General features: G+C 41.1%; 1 protein-coding gene across 9 annotated transcripts in view; it reads right to left on the bottom strand.

The window, feature by feature from the left end:
- DGKG (diacylglycerol kinase gamma) overlaps nucleotides 1–19,685 on the bottom strand; it is a 215,063-nt gene that overhangs the window by 4,558 nt on the left and 190,820 nt on the right. For all 9 annotated transcript variants that reach the window (XM_023187581.1, XM_023187584.1, XM_023187580.2 and 6 more), the window contains 2 exons: nucleotides 13,413–13,533; nucleotides 10,143–10,203 (listed from right to left, as the gene is read on the bottom strand). In XM_023187581.1, coding sequence (XP_023043349.1) covers nucleotides 10,143–10,203; nucleotides 13,413–13,533 — 182 coding nt within the window. The remainder of the gene's footprint in view (nucleotides 1–10,142; nucleotides 10,204–13,412; nucleotides 13,534–19,685) is intronic.

Here is a 19,685-nt window from a genome sequence, read left to right as displayed (position 1 = left end):
ATTGAAAGGGCTCCAGGAACTGTAATCGCGGTACTTTGGGAGACTGAGATGGGTGGATCACTTGAGGCCAGGAGTTTGAGACCAGCCTGGCCAACATGGTGAAACTCCGTCTCTACTAAAAATACAGAAATTAGTTGGAGGTGGTGACAGGCACCTGTAACCCCAGCTACTTGGGAGGCTGAGGCAGGAGAATCACTTGAAGCCGGGAGGCAGAGGTTGCAGTGAGCCAAGATCGCGCCACTGCACTTCAGCCTGGGCGACAGAGAGAGACTCTATCTCAAAAAATTAAAATAAAAATAAAGGGCTCCAGGAAATGGAAGGGAAGGATGGAACCAGAAGACACTGTGGGCAATTAGCATAAACTGGTGCTAAAAGCTGAAAATGACCCTTCTGTTGGCTTCCACCAGCCTGGAGACCTAAAAGGGGAGAGAGTCACTGTTTTGTGGTAGTCACCAGAGGAGAAAACCGAGAATGCATCAACATCATTTTGTGCTGTGTGTCTTATTGTGGGCATTATGTTTATCCCAGAATGCACAGAAGTGAGGCATAGGCTGGAGACTGGAGACTCGGACAGCAATTATCTGTGGCATGCAATGTAGCATTCTTTGTGGCATGTTCCCTGGTGGTCAGCCATCTCACACTCCTGATCTCCCATGCCCATGAGGGGAAGGACTTCAGCTTCTTCACCATGGTACTCTCTGAGCCAGTGCAGTGCCTGTTCAGGGTACAACACATTGTGGAAGTACTGACTGATAAGCCGTACATGCTGGCAGTGGAGATGGCTATGTTTGAGGCAGAGGTTGGTAGCTGGTGCCTACCTTTCCTGCTGGTAGAGCACCCCCCCCCCCTTTTTTTTAGACAGAGTCTTACTCTATTGCCTAGGCTGGAGTGCAGCGGCGCAATCTCAGCTCATTGCAACCTCTGCCTCCCAGGTTCAAGCGACTCTCCTGACTCAGCCTCCTGAGTAGCTGGGACTACAGGCGCTTGCCACCATGCCTGGCTAATTTTTGTATTTTTTAGTAGAGACGGGGTTTCACCACATTGGTCAGGATGGTCTTGAACTCCTGATCTCATGATCCGCCCACGTCGGCCTCCCAAAGTGCTGGGATTATAGGCATGAGCCACCGTGCCTGGCCTTTTTTTTTTTTTTTTAAGATGATACAAGACCCTCGCTTCTCTTTTTTCTCCCTTTAGCTGAGCTATTTATTCGCTAGTTAGTACCTCTAGGGCACAGAAAAGGAAGTAAAACTCAAATCTCTCCTGCATGTTTTTCAGCAGTTCTGACAAAGGTCTTGATAGGGTAGGAGTTTGGGGCTCCTGGATAACATAATATTTTCGTCAGCTTTGTGGATTCTATTACTATAGAACCGAAAGAAGTATGAAATCATATCCTCATTTCCAGTCAAAGAGATATCTGTCCCTTACCCTTAAATTAGGGGCTAGCAGGTAAAATAGTTACGATCCTATTTTAGGAGGTAGTTGGATGTGGCTAAGCCTGCCTTTTCAATCCCTGATAGAAAGAGGTCATCCCACATTGCTGTAGTTAGCACCCAAGCTTCTTTGGTAATCGGGTAAGTCAGGCAATTAACTAAAGTCTCTATGATTTTTCTTAAAAGCTATTCACAACACTGACAGCACCTGGCCAAGTGCTAAGATCAGCAGCTTAGTGCATAGTTTTCTGCTCGATCACAGAGAGAATTGATACACTAGACTCTTGCATGATAGTTCGAAGTTCACAAAACTATTGCAGCATGTAATTTCCCCTTTAAAATAGAATAAAAATGTGAACTTCACTAGTGCTGGCGATTGACTTTGTTTGGGGGCTGTTTTCTGCAAACCAACACATTTTTATTACTTCAAGAGAAGCAAGAGATTGAGGGACTTCTCAGGGTGAGTAATTCAGATAATGCCTAGTAAAATGGCCAATAACTTTAAGTGTGAACCCTTCCCAAACCATTTGAAAGGTGTCTGAGGGGTCAGGCACGGTGGCTCACACCTGTAATCCCAGTACTTTGAGAAGCCCAGGTGGGCAGATCACTTGAGCGCAGAAGTTCAAGACCAGCCTGGGGAACATGGTGAAACTTCGTCTCTACAAAAAATACAAAAATTAGCTAGACATGAAGGGGCACCCTTAGCTACTTGGAAGGCTGAGGTGAGAGGATTGCTTGAGTCTGGGAGGTCGAGGCGGCAGTGAGCCATGTTCTCGCCACTGCACTTCAGCCTGGGTGACAAAGTGAGACCTTGTCTCAACAACAAAGCAACAAAAAAGAAAAGTGTCTGAGATCTGCTGTAATTTTAACTACAGATGCATAGAAAGGCACAAATCTGAAAGGTCTCAAATAGTCTCTGTGATATTTTAAAAGTTAAAGAAAACTGTGCTTTGAGCAGGAATCTGCTTAAGGCAAGCCTAAGGGAGGGGGGAAGGTTTGCATGGTTTTCAGGTCTTAGCTGTTTCTGGGCCCTCCAAGATCCTAGAATGCTCTGCTTCATGACAGTGTTTCCTGCCACCAGAGGCCTTCGAATGTAACTGGACAAGGCCAGGCGTGGTGGCTAACACCTGTAATCCTGGCACTTTGGGAGGCCAAGGTAGGCAGATCACCTGAGGTCAGGAGTTCGAGACCAGCCTCGTCAACGTGGTGAAATCCCGTCTCTACTAAAAAGTAAAAAAAATTAGCCAGGTGTGGTAGTGGGCGCCTGGAATCCCAGCTACTTGGGAGGCCAAGGCAGGAGAATCACTTGAACCTGGGAGGCATAGGTTGCAGTGAGCCGAGATTGCGCCACGGCACTCCAGCCTGGGCAACAAAGTGAGACTCTGTCTCAAAAACAAACAAACAAACAAACAAACAAACAAACATAAAAACCCCCAAAAACAAAAGAATGTAACTGGACAATCAATCAGATTTTGCAGAGGGTGGGGAAGAAGTGTGGGATTTATTGATGAGTTGGGAAGTTCAACTACATCGTTGGTTCTCAAAGTGTGGCTCATAGGCCAGCAGCATCAGCATCACCTTGGAACTTGTGAGAAATGAAAACTCTCTGGCATCCAGACTTACTGAACCAGAAAATCTGGGATGTGGCCCAGCAATATGTGTTTCAGAACCCCTGTAGGTTATTTAGATGCATACTCAACTCTGAGAATCACCAGACTAGATAACTAGGATCATCTTTGACTTTGAGATTCTGCTATCATCTAACTCTGGGAGAAGATTCTGAATTTTGAGGCTCAAATTATGCCCCCTAACTGTGATGGTGAAGCATGAAAGATCATCTTACAGTGTTACAATAATGAGTCAAGTTTTCTTAATAAATATATATATATACTTTTGTATATACATATATAAACAAATATGGGCTTCTGTTTTGTTTTGTTTTTGTTTTTGTTTTGTTTTGTTTTTGTTTTGAGATGGAGTCTTGCACTATCGCCCAGGCTGGAGTGCAGTGGCACGATCTTGGCTCACAGCAACCTCCACCTCCAGGGTTCAAGTGATTCTCCCGCCTCAGCCTCCTGAGTGGCTGGGATTACAGGTGCCCGCCACCACGCCCGGCCAATTTTTTGTATTTTCAGTAGAGACGGGGTTTCACTATATTGGTCAGGCTGGTTTTGAACTCCTGACCTTGTGAACCACCTGCCTCGGCCTCCCAAAGTACTGGGAATACAGGCGTGAGCCACTGTGCCCAGCTGAAACCTTTCCCTAAATTTTGGGCTTAAGGAAATTTTTAGGAAATTTCCAACTTTTTCCAATGACGAGTAATATAGACATGACATTCTTATATATCAATCTTTCTGTATTTCTGGTAATCTGTGTTTTACTTAGAATAAGTTCCTAGAAGTATATGAACAATTTTTAAAAGTGAAAGTAAATGAACTAGATCAATGTATATTGATATTTATAACAAGAGTTCTTGATACATGGGTCTGCATGCTTTTCAGAATGGCTGTAACTGTCGATACTCTTGCCTCACTGTATGAGTGTACTGGTCTCCCCATACCCTTGACAACAATGAATATTAAGACAAACAAAAAAAGCTGTGCTAATTGGTAGGTGAAACATGGCATAGCTTTCTCACTGTTTTAATTCAAAAATCTTTTATTCCTTTTTTAAAAACTTGTGATATTAAATATTATTTCATAGATTTATTAGCCCATGGCACTTCTTCTATGAATTCTCTGTTCACTATTGCATTGTTAGTATTTTTTTTCCACTGGATTCTAATAGCTCATTTCTTTATACCTTGTGAGAATTAACCTGATCTTTGGGATAGCGATTGCAAACATCTTGTCCTTAGTCTTTTAAAAATTCGATATTGATTTTTTGACTTGTAGAAATTAAAATTGGTTAATAGTCAAATATGCCACTTTTTCCTTAGAAAATCCCTATCCGCAGTGTAATTATGATCATCTATTTTTTTCTGGTAGCTAGGAACATTTAATTCTGTAATTGAGGCCAGGTGCAGTGGCTCAAGCCTGTAATCCCAGCACTTTGGGAGGCCGAGACGGGCGGATCACGAGGTCAGGAGATCGAGACCATCCTGGCTAACATGGTGAAACCCTGTCTCTACTAAAAAATACAAAAAAAAAAACTAGCCGGGCGAGGTGGCAGGCGCCTGTAATCCCAGCTACTTGGGAGGCTGGGACAGGAGAATGGCGTAAACCCGGGAGGCGGAGCTTGCAGTGAGCTGAGATCCGGCCACTGCACTCCAGCCTGGGCGACACAGCGAGACTTCGTCTCAAAAAAAAAAAAAAAAAAAAAAAAATTCTGTAATTGAATTGGAGGGTTTTTTTTGTTTCGGTTTTGTTTTTGGAATATAGTTTGAGGTGAGAGGTTCTATATAATGACATTTTCTGAAATGCAATTTCTTGGATATTGTATACTAAACTGTTCATTCCTATCTAATTAGTTTATAATCTTTGTCTTTCCTTCATTAGTTTTTATGTATACTAGGGCTTCTCAAGGCTTGCTTCTGTACTATTGATTTATCTATCCAATATCATGCCAATAGCATGTTACTCAAATTATTGTGGCTTTATAATTATTTTAATATCTTGTGAGAAGTTATTTCTCAGCATTCTTTTATAAGACATCCTAGAAATTGCATTGTTTGTAGAGTTAAAAAAACAATTGCATTGGGATTTGGGGATCCCTGTTCAGGAACATAGGATGTTCTGTGTTAAATTCTTTTTCTTTATTGGTTAAATCTTATAGTCATCTTCATTCATTTTACACAGTTCAGTTTAGTATTTTATGTCTTTTGTTGCTTATATAATGATATTTTAAGCTTTTAATTATATTATTTGAATTGATTATTGCCAGTGTGTAGGAAAACTACTAATATTTGTCCATTTTTCTATAGGGTTTTATTGAAGTAATTTATCCTTTGAGGTTTTCAGTTTATTCTATTAGCTTTTAATGTACATAATCTTACCATCTACAAATAATGACAGTTTTGACTCTTTTCTAAATAATTATATTTCTTTTCTGCTTCAAGTATATATTGCATTGGCTAAAATTTCCAATGTTAAAAATACATGTCTGGTTCATGATTTTAGTGAGAATTCCTCTAGTGTTTTACTATTAAGTAAAATATTCGTTATGGTTTAACATATATTTAACAAAGGTATTCATTAGTGGGGGAGAAGCTTTCTGATCTTAGTTTTCAAGAGTTTTTGTCTTTAAAAATCAGAAATGTTGAATGTAATTGAATACTTTTGGGTCATCTATTTTATCATGCAATTTTTCTATTTAAACTAATATTAGAAGACTTTCTTTTGTTCCTTTGATATGCTCAGAGGGGTGAATGATTCTTTTAATACATTGTTCAATTCTACCTACCAATACTTTTAACTATAATTCTTATGTCATATTTATATTTGGGATTGGTCTATAGTTTTCTATTTTTAAGTGTAATTTTTGTTAGGTTATTGCATGTCTTCATTTCACAAAATGGATTGAGTAGCTTTCCATCGTTGTCTATACTATGAAATAGTCTACCTAAGTATGTATTTTCTAGTAGTACGGAAGATCTCCCCAATAAGGCCACCTGTTTTAAGATCATTTAGTATGTAATTCTTTGAAATAATTTGATTTCATTAATGGTTACCAGGATTTTCATTCATCTTCTTAAGATGTTCAAGTTCATTAGAATCAAGATGATTATATATTTTGTTATATATACATATATATATATATATATATTTTTGAGACAGAGTCTCACTCCATCACCCAGGCTGGAGTACAGTAGCGTGATCTTGGCTCACCGCAACCTCTGCCTCTGGGTTCAAGCAATTCTCATGCCTTAGCCTCCCAAGTAGCTGGAATTACAGGGATGGGCCACCATGCCTGGCTAATTTTTGTATTTTTGGTACAGATGGGGTTTAGCCATGTTGGTCAGGCTGGTCTCAAACTCCTGACCTCAAGTCATCCTTGTGCCTCAGCCTCCCAAAGTGCTGGGATTATAGGCGTCAACCACCACGCCCAGCCTTGTTTTATATTTAAATAAAGCCATGGAAACAGTTATATTTATATTTTTATATTACATTTATGTTTTTTACATTTTAATATCTTTGATTCCTTTCTCTTTTAAAAATTAGGTTTTCAAACAGTTGACATATTTTAAGAACTAGTTCTAGAGTTTCCTGTTTTTAATTATTTAATTTCTACTTTTATCTTTATTATTTTCTTCCTTCTGCTTCTCCTAAGATTGTTTTATTGTTGCTCTTCTAATTTTAGTATTATTCATTACATTTTATTTCTTTTTTATATGATCGAAGATTATGAGGCTTTGAATTTACTTCCAAATATAGTTTAGGCTATATTCTATAATTTTTAAACTGAAGCCTTCTTATTTTTATAATTTTTTGAGTAATCAACCATGGTGGCTTTGATCTCCTCATAAATCTCTTGTTTAGGAGAATTTTTAAGTCTCCAAGTGACTAAATTTTGTTTATTCACTTAATCTTCTATTACTAATTTCTAGTTTTATTACTTTGTGGTCAAAGAAAATGACCTTTATAATTTCTGCAACTGGGTTTTTTGGTGCTTTTTGCCTTGTAAACTAGTTTCTGATCTATTTTAGTAAATATGAATGCTTGAACAAATATGACATTTAATTTCTTTATGAGTTATAGAGTTATTTCATCCAAGCATTTTTTTTTTTTGGCTACTTAGCTTCAAAGTTGGAAACAAATATTTTAAAGCTTCTCAATATCTGTCTGTCAACTTCTTCTGTATCAACCTTTTCTCAGTATATTGATATTATTTTTTCACAGTATATATTTTTATTCTGTTATTAAATATCTAACATTTTATGACTACTATATCTCATAACTGAGTGTACTTTTTATCAAATAAAAAATGCATTTACTTATTCTGCTTTATGCTTTAGGTACATGGGAAGGTTAGTTTGTCTAAAATTAGCATAATTAACATTACTATTTCTTCCTTTTAATTTCTCTGTACCTGATAAAGGATAAAATAAGAAGATATATATTATATATGCATATGTATAACCTTTCATTTTAGATGTATCTTTTGAGGCATATATTTGGATTTTCATTTTTAACTCAATATGAGAGTATTGGTCTTTTAATGGGGAACTTTAACTCATCTATTTTTCTTTTATATATGTGTAATATATGTGTGTGTATATATGTATGTGTGTGTATATATATGTGTGTGTGTGTGTGTGTGTGTGTGTATAGTCTTAACATCATTCGACTTGATTCAAAAAATTTTTAAAGGTTGGCTTATTTTTTGCTTTCTATCCTGTGCTACATTAATAGAGTTTATATATTTTGAATTCTTCCAGATTTGAAAGGCGTGTGCTCTATTTTTAGTTTCACTAGTGATTGTCTACCGATTAAAATTATCTTCTGATTTATATGTTTTATCATCAAAGTGAAGAGAGACAATGAGAAACTTCACGTATCTTTACTATTCCTTCAGCAGTGTCTCCTGCGTTTTTGGCCTTTGTTAATATAATCTTAGGTTTGGGATACAGGTTATTAATGTTTACATGATATGTCTTCACTTTCAAAGAATGATTTTTTCCATTTGCATTTAGTTGCATAACCATATTTAGCAGGTTTTTGGAAACTTCATTCTAATTTCAGTGGTTTCCATTTTTACTAAAAGTTCTTTTGGGCTGTGATAGTCCATTCTTAAGTCTTTAATTCTGAATCACTTCTTAGTTGGTGTATACCTTCAAGAAGATGTTTCAACAAGGGGTACATGGGTTTTAACCCTTGCAAGTTTAAGAATGATTTTCTGTTACCTTCTGTTATGGACTAAATTGTGTCCCCCCATATTCATATGCTGAATCCCTAACCCCCAATGTGACTATATCTGTATATAGGGCCTTTAAGGAGGTAATTAAGGTTAAATGAGGTCATGAGGGTGGGGCCCTAATCCCTTAGAACTGGTGTTCCTTTAAGAAGAGAAAGGAGTGTGCAAACGCAGAGGAAAAGCCATGTGAGGATATAACAAGAAGGCGGCCATTGGAAGTCAGGAAGAGAGGCTTCCCCAGAAACCAGCCCTTCTGGCACCTTGGTCTTGTGTTGTCAGCCTCCAGAACTGTGAGAAAATAAATTTCTGTTGTTTAAGCTGTCAGTCTGTGGTATTCTATTATGGCAGTCAAAGCAGATGAATATACCTTTACATATGAATTTCTGGACCTCACACTATGAAATCATTGGTTCACAAATTTTTTCACAGTGAGTTGTAATCTCTAAAGGCTGGTGTGGAGGAAGGGTGGGTGTGGGCATAGGGAGAAATATTTAGCTACTTCAAAATCCAGTGCTTGAATTTATAGGAATAGCAATCCAGTTTTCAGCTAGGACTGAACCAGGTAGGAGAGCGTTTGATTTCTTCCACCTTTTTTTCGTAGGGGGGTCGGAGATAGGAGGAGCTTGGATAGATTCTTCTCAATTCAGTTCCATCAAATGATAAACAGTAGAAACTCCCTCCATCCATCCCAACTCCAGCAGGGTGGAAAGCCATTATTTGATATAGTGTGTTTTCATTTTTTTCTTAGTCTTCATAAGATCGAGGTAAGATTTTTGCAGAGAAATTTCTGTTTTTGATAACCTTTATAGAAGATGCTACCTTTTCTCAGCAGGTTCAGGAAACCCTCTCTCTAGTAGAAGACAACTTGATGTTCTAAAGGGCTCAAAATAGCAGGTGATAAAAGTATCTGAATACTCCACTAGAGTGAGGAAGCTTAGAAACTCCACTTTATCTTTTGAAATTTGCATAGCTGCAATCTTATTGAGGGTATTACACATGTAGTATCCCAGCAGAGGCCCTGAAAACCAGGACAATGATTGCTCTTCACCACAGAGATTCTAGCTGCGTTTCTAACTGAGGACAAACTCTAAGAAGGAAGGATGCATGGCTCCTATACTGGTGTTAAAAGGAGAGCTAACGAATACAGTAAGTCTGGGAATGGAGATACTCTATGTTTGTCAGTTCATTTGTTCAGTCTTTTATTCATCATTTGGCATATATTATTGTGCAACTGTTACACACCAGGCACTGTTCTATGTTCTGGGTGATAGTGCCATAAACAAAATAGATAACCCATGTGGTGACTCATTCAGTGGAATTTTCAAGTAGGTTATCAGGGCTGTGGGTGCACTGGTTGGGAGGCATGTCTGTGCTCTGTGAGGAATTTTCTCCCGGGAGCTCCAGCAGTCAGAGGAGCTACGCTACCAACTTCCAGGTAAGGTAAGTGTGTAGATTTGGCTTCCACATAAGGAAGCAATTTGACTTGTTCATCAGCAGAACAGTCTTCCTCTTGAGGTAATAAATTCCTTGCCATTGACATGATTCAAGCTGAGGCTGTCCAGGATACAGTAGATGAAGTCTCAGAATTCACTGACTAGAACTGTGAACTCCTCGAAGTCAGTTCTATGTCTCATTCAGTTTTGTGGCCGGTACCTCACAGTGTCTGGCATATAGCAGGAGTTCGATAACAGCTGGCAGGTAAATGAGTGAGTGGATAAACAAAGTGGAAGAGGGGTTGCACTAGATAGTCTTCCACGACCCCTGCAACTCTGAGATTCAGTGATTTCATATTAAGTCAGTCCCCAAAAGGGCTCAAAAATAAGGCTGCTCATCCCCGTCTCAAAGATTGGCAAGACTCACCATGCAACATGGCTGCATCCAGGGTTCTCCATCCACTTGCATTGGCAGCAGCTTGTTTGTCCTGGAACCCAGAACACCGAGAGAACACAGTGAGCTTTTTCAAGTGAGAGAATCAACGTTGTTCCCACCAGGAAAACAGAAGTAGGAAAACCTTATCTGCCCACCTAAGAGTGGTTCTCTAAGACTCCTTTGGAGAACTTGTTAAAAATAGATTTCTGAGACCACCTCAGGGAGTTTAACTTGGCAGGTCTGGGGCCAGGCCCAGTGGTCTGTGTTTCTGTGTGTGTGTGTTTTTGAGACGGAGTTCTGCTCTTGTTGCCCAGGCTGGAGTGCAATGGTACGATCTCAGCTCACTGCAACCTCTGCCTCCTGGGTTCAAGCGATTCTCCTGCCTCAGCCTCCCAAGTAGCTGGAATTACAGGCATGCACCACCACACCCAGCTAATTTTTTTTTTATTTTTAGTAGACACGGGGTTTCTCCATGTTGGTCAAGCTGGTCTCGAACTCCCGACCTCAGGTGATCTGCTTGCCTCAGCCTCCCAAAAATGCTGGGATTACAGGTGTGAGCTACTGTGCTAGGCTGGGTCTGTGTTTTAATAAGCACTACAGGGGATTCTACTGCCTTGGTCCTCAGATCCCAGTTTGAGAAATACTGCTGTGGATGAGCAGTGAAATCCACAGAAGTCTGGGACACAGTGGCCAGTGAGCATGGCAGCACCACCACTGAGCAGATGCTCCTCAAACAATCAGCTAGAAGGCCCGGAGTGCATGCCAAAAACTCCACTCTGAAAGGGGAACTGGCCTGGTCTCTATGTTGAGTGAGAGGTTGCATCATGTCAATGAGGTAATGTCTCCAATTTATACAACATACAGCTCAGGTCTGAGTGTGTCTTGCCTTGTAATCTATTCTAACCTCAATCCTGTTTTTTGTTTTGTTTTGTTTTTGAGATGGAGTCTCGCTCTGCCGCCCAGGCTGGAGTGCAGTGGTGCCATGTTGGCTTCACTGCAAGCCCCGCCTCCTGGGTTCACGCCATTCTCCTGTCTCAGCTTCCCAGGTAGCTGGGACTACAGGTGCCCGCCACCATGCCCAGCTAATTTTTTTGTATTTTTAGTAGAGACGGGATTTCACTGTGTTGGGCAGGATGGTCTCGATTTCCTGACCTCGTGATCTGCCCCACCTTGTCCTCCCAAAGTGCTGGGATTATAGGTGTGAGCCACCATACCCGGCCCAACCTCAATCCTTTTAAAAAATCTCCTGAACAAGTACACTCTAGGGTTGCATGGATTGTGGGCCTGGCTTACCTGGGAAAGAAGGTCATTCAGGAATACTCTCCCCAGAGGAGAGGTAAAAGTGTTGCCTTCTTGCTTGAGACAAGGCTTTTCTGGCCTTGGCATATGGATTTTTAAAAAAGAGACAGGGTCTCACTCTGTTTCCCAGGCTGGAGTACAGTCATGTGATCATAGCTCACTGCAGCCTTGACCTCCTGGGCTCAAGCAATCCTCCTACCTCAACCTCCTGAATAGCTAGGACTACAGGTGCACATCACCACACCTGGTTAATTTTAAAATATTTTGTAGAAGGGGGTCTTGCTATGTTGCCCCCACTGGTCTTGAATTCCTGGCCTCAAGCAATCTTCCTTCCTCAGCTTCCCAAAGTGTTGGGATTAAAGATTTGAGCCACCACACCCCGCCATAGATTTTAAAAGGAGAGAGATGAAGTTTTCTGACGTCCCTCTGCAGAAGAGTTATGAATTCATACTACATTGCCTTTGGAGGAAAAGGCAGGCTCTTTTGGAGGCCTCTGGTCTGGGTGAGCAGGGAACAGTTATCTCCCATTGACATAGAAGCCCTCACCTGGGTTTGGCAACTGTTCTGTTCTTGAAATTATAAAATGGGAGGGAAAAGCTGTCTTCTGATGTGATGATTCTCTGACCCTGAGGGTATTTAATAATAAAAACAATAAATCTACTAACAAAAACAAGAGTAAAGAGTGGCATTTTGGTTCTTGAGGCTGGGGATGGTATTCAGGAAATGTCCAGGAGGATGGGGCTCCTGGCTCACCCCCTCTGTTTCTATCTGGAAATAGAGCTACTGAATGTGAAGAAAAAGTCCTCCTCCTTATACATGGCTTTTGGATTCCTCAAGGATCAGGATGTTCTGTTCTCTGTGGTTTTCATAAGTTATGGCTTAGATGTGTTAACACACTGGACCTACTCAGTATTAGAGTCCTGGCGAATGGACAGGACTCAAGAATTAATCTGGAAAACAGGGACCGCATCATGACAACAGCTCAGAAAGAAAGGAGAGCAAAGCTTTGGAGAATGGAAAAGACAGAAAACAAAAAGAGGAAATGAAGAAAAGGGGTCAATGGAGCAGACCTTCAGCTAAGAGACCTCAGGGAATCCGCTGTGGGGACCTTTCTGAGGAATGCAATGTAGTGCCAAGGGCAGAGTTTCTTCCAATGTGCTCTGATAATACTTGCCCATGGGAGAAAAGAATTCTGTGGTCAAATACCTTTGGGAAACCCAGCATCCTGTGGACACCTCTAGGCGATCCCCAAGGCGTGTTAATAGATTTGGTCCATAGTAATTAGTGAAAAAGGAAAGGAATAAAGACTTCTGACATAATCAGGTGGGAGAAGAATCTCAGACAAAGTGTGAGGAGCTGCATTGATTAATCAGAGGCAACTGAAATCAGAGGATCCTCTCGATTAGACGTCATCTCTTCCAGGAGCCTGCAGTGGCTAAGCTGTGTGGTCCATATCCTAGAGTTGTCATCCTCTCTGTCAATTGTGCCAGTTTTCCTGATGTTGATGGCTTAGCATACAAAGACATATAGGAAATAGCATTTCTCAGGTCACTGTCTGAGAAAGAGCAGAACAGAGCAGAGACATTGTTTTTTCATCAGAGTGTGTCCTCTGGCATCCCTCTGCCATCTATCTCACATTTTAATTTGCAAATATAAAAATGCCAAGGAGTTGGACCTTTGGTCTCTGGACCATTTAATGTTATACTCCTGTTTAGAGAACTTCACCAGGTCAGTTTAACAGAACAGCAAACTGGTTGTGGCGGGTCCTCCAGTTGATGTTTTAGATAGGTGCATTACCTCCTGTTTGGGAAATGGTCTACAAAGATGTTCTTTACAAACATCATCAAGCTTTTGTGCTGCACTCTCCCTGACCTAAAATCCAAAGATGGCTTCTTAGTTGTCTGCGTGAATGTGTAGGGAGATGGGGAGACGCAGAAGCTGTTTGGTGACAAAGAGGCATACCTGATGGTGACAGAGGAGCACTGGGCCAGCCTCCTCCCTGCACTCTTCAGGCCGGTGTAGATCTGCCCCATCTCCATGGCTCCTTCTAGCCCCACCACTTCAAGGAGTTGGTCACTGAGGTCTGCAAAGCGAGACAGCAAAAGTAGTGCATATACATCTCTCTGTTCCTCAGACAAGTTCTGGCCAGAAAGTCTGGTCCCCAGATGGCCAATATCTGCATCCCTTCATCTCCCACCAAACACCTTTTTCACACTCACTCTGAATAGGGTGTTTCCCCAAGATCAATAAATGTACCTTTTCATGAGGAGATGGTGAGTTTTAGTGAAAAAAGATTTTGATTCAGATATCATATATATCCAATAAATAGGTTACCATATCAAGAAGCCTCTTCAAATGTAGAGTGACATAAATGACAAACCAGCTATTTCTGATCATTTTCAACCTCCCAGTGCAGCTAAAGATATATTGGTTTGGAACTAGGATAGGAAGGAATGTTGATGAGGGCCATTACCCAAAGCTGGACCAAGTCTCTTTTCTCTGAATGTCTGAATAACATTTGGCCCCACTGACAACGACTGATGGTTAATTAACCTCAAATTTGGCCTGTGGTAAGTCACTGGTGAGCCAACCTCCTTGGATATCCTCAGGAAAACCAGTGACCTCTTTCAGGACACCAGGTGCCTAATCTAAGCCAAGGAAAAGAACATTTCACCAACATCAGAGTCTGTGAGCCCACAGTAGAAAAGAAGGGGCAGGAAGTAGGAGGCTTAGGCTCAGAGTCACTCAGGACCAGTGGTCTCCCACAGTGGGATTTGCTTCTCATTCAGAACTTAGATGAGGTCCTTTTCTTCAGCATTGCTGAGGCTTGGATGGTGGCTCCCCAGTTTCTTGTGAAAGCAATAGCAGCATTAATGTTTGATGCTGGGCTCAAAACTCGCTTTTCCAGCACAACTTTCATTTACTTAAAACAGAAGCAAAATAAAAAGGCAGATTTTTAAAAAAACTTCCATTCCTTTGCCTACCAAGACAAAAGTAGCTTTCTCATAAGTTGTGGCTTGTGGCTAATCACTAACATCCCCTTAATATCCACAAACTAGAAAATTGTGTCTATGTTAATGCTGTTGCTTATTTAACAGGTGGCTTCTATCTTCTAAAGTGCCTCCTGGTATAGTATAACAGTGTTAAGATTGGCAAGGAGATATTTGAGTTTGTTGTTACTCTTGTTTAGAAGGCTAACTATTGTTTAAAAAACAGTCTCTTGACGGATGTATTCCTAGTGAAGACAGTTAAACAAACCATTGGGCTGACCACAAATGTGTTAACGTTGCTAGTCTAAATTACTGACGATCACTAATGGACATTAGCTGCCAACAGATACATGGCTTGCATCAGTCTTTCTGTGACAGGCACATAGCTTTTCCCCTCTACCTCTATTGACAATCACAATCTCCCCTCGTACTCCTTTCTTCACGTTTGTGAGAAGATACTGTTTCTCCTTAAACACTCCATCTCATTTGGACTTGGAATAAGAATCCATGAAAGGGTAATGTTTGTTTAGGAGAATGCTCCAGGCTCTCTGGAGTTTGGACCTAATAAACAGTGAATGTCTAAACCTCTAGTCACTTAATTAGCCTCCTTCTTACCAAAGAGGGTTGAATAACGTTGGATGGTCTAGCTCACTGTGTCGTTCCAATAGTGTCTGTGAAAACATGGGCTATGAATGTGCGTGTGTGTGTTTGTGTGTGTGTGTGTGTAAGGTAGAGAGAGAAGGAGGATGGAGAGGAAAACAGGGAGGAGGAGGAGAGAAAGGTATAGAGTATGTCTAGGGGTGAGGGGGGTTGAGGGTTGATGTTGGGCTAGGAGAGAGGGTGAGAAAAGAGAAGCAGAACTTTTCAGAAGTCTCCTGAGTGGCAGAGACAGATGTCTTGTAAAATGTTGTTCTTTGTACCAGGTTTGGTATCTGATGGTGCTGTGATAGTTCAATGATTTCCCTCCTTAAAACATTCCCTGGTAACAAAATGTTCTAAGAAGCCGGGAACTTAATAGACTCAAGTGTTTCAGCTTTACAATGTCTTGGTCTTTTAACAAATTTTCCCGTTGAATGGCTTTAACTCCAAAGTTGTTATCACTTCCCACACATTACCTTGCAGCTATCACTTCCCACACATTACCTTGCTTCCTGGCTCTAGAAGAGAAGTAATGAAGGCTGATCTCATCAGCATGGTGGGTGGGTGGGGGCAGGGGCTTACACAGATGTGGGACTGAGGAGATTTGTAGGGAAGGGGGCTAGGATCTTGGCATACTGTTTGCCATCCTGCCTTTGAGTTTTCCCTGGCAGAGAGAGGCTGGGATGACTACAGCTGAGGCAAGACCTGATTGCTCTTTTATTTCTCTACCATTGCCTGACTGATCTTTCCTTCTACTTCCGAGAATGCCTACAGAGAGGTCTTGAGGTAAAGAAATCTATGTAACATTGTTTCCCAAAGTTATAAGACCACAAGACCCTTTTCTTGTGTGTGATGCCTATGAACAACCCACAGCTTCCATTTTTTAGGAATGCATTTTGGGAAATTCTGGTATCACTTAATCCCCTTTACTTCCTCTATCACAGAGATACTCAGGTACAACTTAAATTTGGAGTTAAAATGAAAGAGAACAGAATGCAAATCAGTGTCTAGGCACACAGAACAATTAATGTTTAGATCGAGACATCTGGTATACCGGGTGTCTGTTTTACCTTAAGCATCAATGATTCAGGGTGTGATGTTGGCAATTCATGTCATCTCCATATTGCCTTTACACTCTTTAACTCACTAGTATTTAAGATGGAATGTGTATGCATGCACCTTAGTAAAACAGGAATTCATTCACTCACTCACTCACTCATTCATTCAACAGTTACTGAGTAACAACTCGGTGCCAGATACTGTCTTGTAAGAGTTGGGATGCAAAATGTTCTATTCTTGAAGGGCTCTTAGCCAAGAGGGAGAAACCAACTTAGGTGTAGAAAATGCTGTAATTGGACTGCAGGATCAAGGAAACCTGAGTGACTGATTCTGCTGGGGCAAGGTACAGAAGGCAGGTGTTCCAGAGCTCTAAAAGAGGTCTTGAAGGATGAATGAGCACCAAGGTAATTTTTGGGTTGAAAAGAGGAAGGAAGAAGGACATCCCAGGCACAGGGACGATCATGTGTGGGGCTGGAAGGTCACAGGATGAAGAAAAAAAAAATTAAGCAATAAATCCATTTGGCAATTTCATTGTGAAATATAAGATGTATTATTTCCTCAGGAGAATTACTGTCCAGAGACTCTTTTCGGCCAGAGCTAGAGGAAGAGGGTCTCTGGGCCAGCATGAGCTTGTCACATCCATAGAGCTAGGACTTTCAGTGCTGCTCTTATTTATTTCTTGGTAGCAAAGCCTTGTACAGTGTTTTGCGTGTAGTGAACACATAATATAAGCGCTCCAAGAAAAGAGGATGATAACAAATGGGAAAATAGGAAAAGGAGAATGTGGAGGCAAGGGAGGAAAAGCAAGGACGACGGTATGGGTTCCAATCTGGCCCATTCAGTTCAGCCTCCAGGAAATGCAAATCTGATTATGTCATCCACATATGAAAAATCCTCAGTGGCATCCATTATAATACCAAGGGCTGGCCGGGCGCGGTGGCTCCCGCCTGTAATCCCAGCACTTTGGGAGGCCGAGGCAGGCGGATCATCTGAGGTCAGGAGTTCAAGACTAGCTTGGCCAACATGGTGAAACCCTGTCTCTACCAAAAATGCAAAAATATAAAAATAAAAAATAATAAGCCGGGTGTGGTGGTGGTGCCTGTAATCCCAGCTATTTGGGAGGCTGAGACAGGAGAATCGCTTGGACCCGGGAGGCAGAGATTGCAGTAAGCCAAGATTGCACCACTGCACTCCAGCCTGGGCAACAGAGCGAGACTCTGCCTCAAACAAACAAACAAACAAAAAACACCAAGTGCTGGAGAAGGGAATATGCAGTGTGCATACTTTCACACTGAAAACGTAAACTGGTAGGAAGGAAACAATTTGGCCAATTTTACTAAGTATAAAACTTCCTTGCTGCTTGATCCATTAATTTCTTTCTTGGTATTGATCATGAAAATCACGGATAGAAACTAACTCATACACATATGTACATTGTGGCATCATTTGCAACAGGAAATCTCCCTGCCCCCATTTCTTCCTGTATGGGAATAGTTAAATAAGTGATACGGTATCTATGTGATGAAATTTTTTTGCTGACATTAAAATATTTACAAAGTTTCAATAACATCAAATATTCTTTATGTTAAAATGTTAAGTGTGAAGGCAAGATATAAACTTACTTGTATAGCGTTCTTTCAACTAGGTAAGAATATGCATAAAAGAAAAGGACAAATCCCAACAAAATCTTAACAGTGGTGAGTTCTGGGTAATTACATGAAAGGTAATTATTATTTTCTTCTTTAAGCTTTTTGGTATTTCTTATTTTTCATAAGTATGCATTAATGTTATAACAAAAGTCATGTACAAAAACATATCAACTGCTCTTCACAGTTATAAAAATAATGCTCACATTCTCCGGTTTAATGCCCAAGGTCCAATTCCCATCTGGCAAGGGGCTGCCTCTGCAGTTTTACTTCCTGTCTTTGTGGGGCTAGATGCCTGCTGCAGACATACACAAGATGTCATTCCCCAGGCAAACCCTACCGTTTCCTCCTCTGTGCTTTTACATATACTCTACATATGCTTTCTCCCACTTTCATTTGTCTATCAAAACTCAGGTCAAGTGTCATCAACTTCCAGAAGTTTAAAAGGAACTTCAAATTCCTGTGCCTGCAGTTTGACTTAGATGCTCCCCCTCAAACTCTCCCAGGTAGATATAGTCAAAGAAAGAACAAGGAAGACAAGGGCATTGATGATACTGGCTGTGGGCAGGAGATGGCTGCAGTAATTACTGTGCCACAGGGTCTAGGTTGAATAGGAAAGGAGGGACTGAATGAAAAGGGAGAAGGTGAGTAAGACACTTAAGGAGTTCTAGAAACAGCTGTTCTGAGACAGTGAAAGAGAGGGTTGGGGAGAGGTGCTGTGAACAGCACTAGCTGATGACAAATTCCACCTGTAGTCCCAGTGGTGGGCAGCTGAAATGGATGGTGGAGGGTGGGATTAGAGTCAAGGAGAAATGAGGCTAGGCCAGTGGTTCCTAAACTTTGCTGAGTGTTAGAATGACCTGGGGAGCTTTTAAAAACAACAATGCCAGGTTGCACCCTACACCAATTAAATCAGAACATGTGAGCATAGGAGCTAGGCATCAGTCTTTGTTTTTTAATATTTCCAGGTGATTCAAAAATGCAGCACAGTTTGGGAACCGCTGGGCTAAGTTATTGGGTGGATCATTCCCATTGGTCAGCGGTTCTCAAAGTCTGGTCCTGGACCGGCAGCCTCAGCATCACCTAGGAACTTGATAGAAATGCAAATTCTTAGGCCACACCCCAGACCTACCCAATCAGACAGTCTGGACTTTGGGCCTAGCAGTCTGTGTTCTGACAAGCCCTCTGGAAGATTCTGAGGCATGCTTAAGTTTGAGAACTTGGGCCTTAGGCAATAAAATTGCCCAAAATATATACAGAAGTTGGAGTGAAGAAGAATGTCAACAAGTTATTTCATGACTGCTTTGATCTATTGCTATTTCAATGGAAAATTTGAAATAATAATATTGACCTCAAAATGGGGTTATGAGATTTAAATGGCACTGTATGTGAAAGTGGCTGGCACAGAGTGGGCACTCCAAATACATTAGTTTCACTTTCCTTTTTCTCCACATTCACCCTGACAACTCCCAATGGTCAGTCTATCTACCTTCTTAGAGCTGTGTACAAGAGTCCCTAGGCCATAATATTAAGGCTAACAACATTTTCTTAAATCTTCAATGTTCCTCATAGTTTTACACTTCCTGTAAAGGTCAGAACTCCAGATGAGCTTAACACGGATGAGCAAAGACTAGCAGAACACTCTGGGGCACATCTGACATGTCCAGTCTTTCTTTGGGAACATCTGGAAGCCAAAACAAACAAACAATAAAAACAAAAAACAAAAACAATGTTCAAGTTCCTTAGCTAGGTGTGCAAATATCCCTCTGCTTGGACAACTCTTGTTTAGCTTCCTGGGATGCCCCAGGCACCATGATAGTAGTTCCTTCTTCTGTGCTTAAATAGTGGATCTCACCCAACAACAACTGGCTCTGTACGTATCACTCTGTCAACTCCATTGC

The sequence above is a fragment of the Piliocolobus tephrosceles genome, chromosome 2, assembly GCF_002776525.5.
Source record: "Piliocolobus tephrosceles isolate RC106 chromosome 2, ASM277652v3, whole genome shotgun sequence".
Taxonomy (NCBI): domain Eukaryota; kingdom Metazoa; phylum Chordata; class Mammalia; order Primates; family Cercopithecidae; genus Piliocolobus; species Piliocolobus tephrosceles.
This window is presented reverse-complemented; position numbering and strand designations above follow the sequence as displayed.